This window comes from Staurois parvus, unplaced genomic scaffold, assembly GCF_062004578.1.
Source record: "Staurois parvus isolate SC_StPar_1 unplaced genomic scaffold, SC_StPar_1.0 ptg000886l, whole genome shotgun sequence".
In the NCBI taxonomy this organism is placed as follows: Eukaryota; Metazoa; Chordata; class Amphibia; order Anura; family Ranidae; genus Staurois; species Staurois parvus.
Genome location: NW_028318682.1, coordinates 3,512,388 through 3,519,277, shown reverse-complemented (window position 1 = coordinate 3,519,277; position 6,890 = coordinate 3,512,388). Strand labels below are relative to the sequence as shown.

The 6,890-nt window shown below is 40.9% G+C and overlaps 1 protein-coding gene across 1 annotated transcript in view; it reads right to left on the bottom strand.

Annotated features, from left to right (window-relative positions):
* Positions 1-2,171: 2,171 nt before the first annotated feature.
* The window catches only part of FKBP1B (FKBP prolyl isomerase 1B), a 120,335-nt gene continuing 115,616 nt past the window's right edge, over positions 2,172-6,890 (bottom strand). Inside the window, exon 4 of the mRNA XM_089656106.1 lies at positions 2,172-6,307. Coding sequence (XP_089512232.1) covers positions 6,179-6,307 — 129 coding nt within the window. The 3' untranslated portion in view covers positions 2,172-6,178. The remainder of the gene's footprint in view (positions 6,308-6,890) is intronic.

Below are 6,890 nucleotides of genomic sequence, written 5' to 3'. Positions count from 1 at the left end.
AGAAGGTCCTTAAACCAACAGCAGGTCTACTCCTTTATGCTAGGAGGAACAGGATGAGCACTGCCAGAGCCCTACAAAATTACCTCCAGCAGGCTACTGGTGTGAATGTCTCTGACCAAACAATCAGAAACAGACTTCATGAGGGTGGCCTGAAGGCCCAACATCTTCTAGTGGGCTCTGTGCTCACCATAGAGCTTGATTGGCATTTGCCATTGAACACCAGAATTGACAGGTCCGCCACTGGCACCCTGTGCTTTTCACAGATGAGAGCAGGTTCTCCCTGAGCACATGTGACAGACATGAAAGGGTCTGGAGAAGCAGTGCAGAACATTATGAGGCCTGTTACATAGTTCAGCATGACTGTTTTGGTGGTGAGTCAGTGATGGTCTGGGGAGGCATATCCATGGAGGGATGCACAGACCTTTATAGGATAGACAATAGCACCCTGACTGCCATTAGGTATTGGGATGAAATCCTTGGACCCATTGTCAGACTCTACGCTGGTGCAGTGGGTCCTGGGTTCCACCTGGTGCACGGCAATGCCCAGCCTCATGTGGCGAGACCAAGGGCGGACTGACCATTTGGAAACTCGGGCACTGCCTGAGGGCCCGGGGTCAGTAGGGGGCCCCATGAGATGCCCCTGGTACCTTTTTCATAGGCTTTTTTGAGTTTAGGCAAGGACACAGGGGCCCCATGATCTCCTGTTGCCCGGGGGCCCCATGAGTTGTCAGTCCGCCCCTGGGCGAGAGCATGCAGGAGGTTCCTTGAGGATGAAGGAATTGATACCATTGAATGACCCCATGTTCACCTGACCTAAATCCCATAGAACACCTCTGGGATATCATGTTTCGGTCCATCCGACACCACCAGGTTGCACCTCAGACTGTCCAGGAGCTCAGTGATGCCATGGAATGATGGCATACCCCAGGATACCATCCGTTGTCTCATTAGCAGCATGCCCCAACATTATCAGGCTCATACAAGCACATGGGGGCCATACAAACTACTGAGTACCATTTTGAGTTGCTGCAATGAAATTTCAGCAAAATGGACTAGCCTACTGCATCATTTTTTAACTTTGATTTTCGGGGTATCTTTGAATTCAGTCCTGTAGGTTGATAATTTTCGTTTCCATCAAACGATGGGGAATCCTTATGATTCTAACACATTACCCAGTCCATATCAGGATAGATATCCAGCATGATATTTTTCCACATTGAAATCTTATGTGTTTTCAAAGTGTTCCTTCCTTTAAGTTTTTTGAGCCGTGTATAACAGAACTATCGGGCCATTCAAAAACTTTGTGAGAAAAAGTGACTACATTTGACTACATTTGACTAATGCCTAGTGCACATGATCAGAAAATCGTATGAAAAAATATTGCTTTCAAAGCGATCGTACAATAATCTGACTGTTAGTACACATATTTCATCCAAAAATATTTGAAGGGGCAAGCACGAAAATTTTTCTCATACAATACCAGATCGCACGATTTTCTAGTTTAATCAGTACAGTTTTCCTCCGAAAATACAATACAAATACATTACATCACTTCTGAATTTTCTTTTTCATACAAGAATTTTCGTAACTTTAGTAACCTTTTCACTTTCGATATGAGACTAGTGTGCACAAAAAAAAAAAAAAAACGGATGATCATTCATCCAATGTTCTCATTGTGTACGAGGCTTTGGGCTGCACATCTGCACAAAACCTACTGCACCATACCCAATAGACAGTATTTCAAGTGCCTAAAAATCTACATGGGTGCCAACGGCCACTGAATGGTTCTCCCGCCTTGGCAGGATCTCTACCATGTAGGAGTTAGTACATAATTCCCAGGATAGGTTGAAGAAATACACGTCTATATGGGCTTCACTTTAAATAATGGTTGTTTACTCTGAACTTATCAAGACTCAGTTGTAGCATATTGTAGGCTCTTTGGCTCTTCACCCTTTCAGTAACATCTGACAGAGAGAGGGAAACCTCCAGAGAGGAATCCCAAAACTACTAATACACACCCTTTTTTTTTCTTTTTGTCCCTTTCTGTCCTCTTATGGCCCAACCTCTTATGCTGCTAAACAGGTTTCAAAGCTAATTAAAAAAAAAAAAAAAAATCACGTTAGAACAGGTTGTCATTCAATTTTTTGTGAAAAAAAATGACATCACACAAGTTATAAAACACAAGGTTTTTCATAAAATTTATTGTTTTGTTTCTTATATATATAGATCTGTATATAGGTACTTAAAGGAGAGGCTTTGTTTTGATCAGCAGCAAGCAAAACGTACAGGTTTGAGTTGGTGTGGTACGGCAGGTAACCCTTAGCTAATGCCCATTTGCGCATGGGTCGCGCACAGATTTTTCCGAGCACCTCCTTTCCTATGTGTACTGTAAGGCAGTGGGTTTATTTATATTTTTTCTATTTTTAATACAAGATTATTTATTTTATTCATATTGTGAGTTATGTCACATGCAAATTAAAATTTAAAAAAAAAATCTTGCCTCCAGACAGCACAGCAAAGCGCCAGCAAAACATCATTAAATTGTCAGTCTCAAACATAGCATGAGGGCAGCCATTTTGTGAGCGGAACCAAGTCGTCCTGAGAAAGCAGCTTATCAATTCACTAGGAATCTGTGACATCAACAAGGCAGGAAGTAATAGCACAAACCTGATACTACAAAGCACTGGTACTATTAAAATAAGAAGTGGTCTTTGAAATTGAATGTGCCTGAAGAACTGTTAAAATTTCCCCTGAATGGTTCTGATTGGTAATTGTATGTAACAATTCTACCTCCAAAATCTTACAAAATGGCTGCTTTCACCATGTTTAATCAACGTTCATGCATCTGGAAGTAAATCTGAAAAAAAAAAATGTACAACTTATAGAGTGTGTTATAGCCGGAGTAGCAGACTATTTTTGTGTTGGTGTAGTTGAGTGTTTTTTTTTTATTTGCTTATCTTCCTGGAAAGCAATAAAGTTTTAAGCTTCAAGACAAAAAACACAGACACAACTTTAGAAAGTGAAATGACAGTAACAGCAATGAGGACTCCCTGAATAAGGAGCAGATTCATAAAATGGTATTCTTTTTTTTCTTATAGGCTGAAACCAAGATCTGGGAAGATACTTTGATGGTAATTTATAAAAAGGTAGTGATCCTTAGGGCTCTTTAAAGATGCAGTCCCTTGAACACCAAAAATAAGTGGTAGCAAAAAAATAAAATAAAAAAATTTGCTAAGCCTTCATGTCTCAAAAATATAACACAGATATGTCTCCAGAGGGCAAGATGCCAGCAGGAATCTGCCACACCCTATGGATAATAGATTGCTGCCCAACAGGGTCAAATGGGGCATCCATGTTTGTGTAGCTTTACACCAATTGGAAGCAAAAACGTATGAAGTGCCTCAGGTGTCTCTCAAAACATTCCTCCGTTTTTTGTGGGACACAAGAAGCTCATCATATATAGATGCTTCCATTTATAGTCTTGAAGTCAAGGTTGTTCCACTATCTTTCGCCCTCTCTCCTTTTCTAGTTTTTGTCTATAGGGGTTTGTGATGGGGATTTTTTGTTGTGGGGTTGGTTTTCCCTGTGGAATGGAGTTATAGCTTTACACCAATTCTATTTCTCAAAGTGTCTGTCATTTTGATGATCAGCCAACCCACTGATACGTATCTTCACGATGCTCCCCCACTGCTCCTTCCAGTGCTGCCAGGTATGGCCATGTGACCTCTGCCCACAAGGTAGTCCTTTGGCCTAGTGGCCATTCTTCCGGCCTTATCACATGATAAAGGGAAGTGACATCATCAATTGCTATGCTTTTCGGCAGCTAAATGAGAGGTCCGGGAGCACTTTGAATGGCAGTATAAAAGGGTCAGAGGCTGGCCATAAAGTGACTCTACCACAGTCTCTTTAACCAAGTTCCTACTTTAAGGTCTAAGCAATAAGACCAAGAGCAATATACAAAAATGCTGTAACCTTAAAAACCAGCCAACAATCATCTTGCATTATTCTGACTGTCCTGGACTGAATATTAAATGGGGTTAAATCTGATTGATGTGGTTTTGCTCTCTGCTTTTAGTGATTACATTAGCATGTATGTCACTCATGTACAGTATTGTGCAGTGCAGCTTTATTCCAAAAAGGTTACAAAATGTAGGCATTGTGCACAGTTCTGCATTTCCCAGCCTTGGGGAGAAACATCAAAATAGGCAGTTGCTTTATTAAAAAAAAAAAATAGAGGTGTTGTTTAGACTGCATTTAAGTGACTGCAAAAACCAATATCTAATCATTTCATTTGTTTTTCATAAAGCCAGAGAGAAGGGATTTTATAAAATAAAATTGCATTAAAAAGAAAAATCAGCAATTGTAGAGTCACATATCACTATCAAATTTGCATGTAAAAAAAAAAACAAACAAAAAAAAAACAAGTGACAGAGACACTCCACCAGTTCCTCACTCTAACATGTTTCGCCTCCTACTGGGGTTTCGTTGTAGAGTTGACGTCTCTGCTGCTGCTTGTTTGATAAAGTTGAACCCAGAGCTTCGCGGCACCCACCACAGAAGAAGGGTGGTGGGTACTTGAGAGAAAATCTGGGAACATGAGTAAACTCAAAAACAAAGAAAAAAAAATACCACCTAAATGAGCAATGCACGTCATCCTGGTGTTCTGAAACTGCCTCTGTAAGTTGCCAGGAACAGGACTACTTAAAAGGTCCCATACACACTGCTTGAAGTGGCAACAGACAGCGTTGCCTATTTGGCATGCCATTTATAGCATTCTGACCATACGGTGCATCCTCATTCACAGACACTTTGTTAATGCACTCCCGCAGCTAAAGTTGGTCTCCCCACCTTTGCAAATCATCTCTCCACCTAACTATTGATGGGCGGCAGTGGACTAACTCCATTGTCCTGCATCTTTATGAGATTCCAGATCTGTTGGGAGGTCTCATTCCCAATGCACCAGGGAGTCTTCAGGTTCCTGTTGCAGTATGTTTAATGTAAAATAAATCAACCATGCAATGGGAAGAGTACAACCCTTCTCATAATCACAGCAGCAGACAGGTGAGGATTCTAATGCATGAGTACAACAAAATTATAATAATATATCCCTAAAACATCAACATCTCCTCTAAACAGAGGCATCATTTTAAGATGACTGACCCTTTAAAACTCATGTCTCGTGCATTTTATGGTCAGGACACTTTAAAGGGCTGAAGTAAATGAAGGCAACTCCATTTGCCACAAGCAGTATGTACAGGTTCTAATTGTAAAGCTTTCCATTCTTATGGCCAGGTACAGGCCAGATTGTGGATACATTCATAATTGATCACAAGCTCTGTGATTTTGTGCTGAAATGACAGGAAATTTGACTTCTGGTCTGTAAATGTCCAGCAAGGAAAGCCAATGGTCTATCAGAAACCTAGGGTCCCATTGTCTCTTTGAAGTTTTTCAGCTCATCTGTATACTGTTAATGTGTGGAATGTATGTTGGCTGGCAGGAACTACATGATAATAGGTCTGGGATCTAAGAAAAACCGATCCCCTACATGTAGTATTTGGTACTTGCAGTCTACCAGACTTATTTGTTAAGGCAGTGTAAACCGCAACGATGGCATGGCACTGCATTACAACTATTCAGCCCAATTATCATTAACTGCTATTCAGTCTTTGCAATTTGGTACTGTCTTGTTAAAACAAGCTTGCATGAGCTTATGATGTATAAATAATTCGGACCTTCGGATTTTAAGTGCAGCCATCGTCTTTGCCAAACAAAAGCAGCTACTTTATGACTTGAATGGACTTTCAAGTTTAGCAATTCACTGGTGACATCACTAAGCCACAAAATATCTACTTCCTCTATGAAGGCATGACAGGTACACTTAAACTGCTCAGTATTATTAAGAAAAGAGACGTGACCTACATAGGTTGACTGAGGATCACTTAGAAGCAGTCCTGTTATGATGCCCCCTTTCGTTGTCAGAGAAGACTGGTGTTAAAGCCACTGCAGTCTTCTCTGGCAGTGCTGAGGGGGTAATGTGAAGACTTAACTGGTCACCCCACTGCTGAAGCGGTCCTTCTCAATCATACTGACTTCTGCAGCAGTGAGGGTAGTGTCAGTTGAAAGGAAGAGGAGGATGATGGTTTTGGAGATCTTTTGTCAGCCTGTCCCCACTACATGTTCATTCGATCTTCAGCAGCTCCACATCGAAGATCAGAGTAGCATTGGGGGGTATGACTCCTGGATGCCCCGTGGCTCCATATGCAACGTCAGGTGTGCAGGTCAGTTTTGCTCGCTGGCCCAAGCTCATCTGGAGACACAAAGAAAGATACGTTTTGAACTATGCAGAGTCAATGGACTGTATTGTTAATGCCTAAGCTTAAAATTCATAATTATATATGTACAACAGTGGCAGTCAAACTTGATCCTTCCATGTGGGAGCCATGCTTAGTGATTAGCAGTACTGTACATTGATTTGGCTTTACTACTTCTTTATCTTCAAGATTGTAAGCTCCAAAGAGCAGGGCCCTCAATCCCCTCATGTTTTGCATTGTATTGTTATTGTTCTGTCACATATTCTGTCCCCCTTTGTAATGTACAGCGCTGAGCAAACTATTGGCGCTTTATAAATACTGTATAATAATAATAAATAATAATCAGCTGAAAACAACAAATAATCTTTGGGGTCAGTCAAAAAGACAATCACAATAGCTACTGTATTTTAAAGGATATATATTTATATTTAAATTACACTTATCCATCTTTCTTAAACCTCTTGACACAAATGACCCACGCCAACAATATTTACAGCCTGCGGCCCTAATGTTCTCTTTGCTGGCCGCATCTTTGCAGTCCATCCCCAGAGACATCTATGGGAAATTCAGCTGCAAATC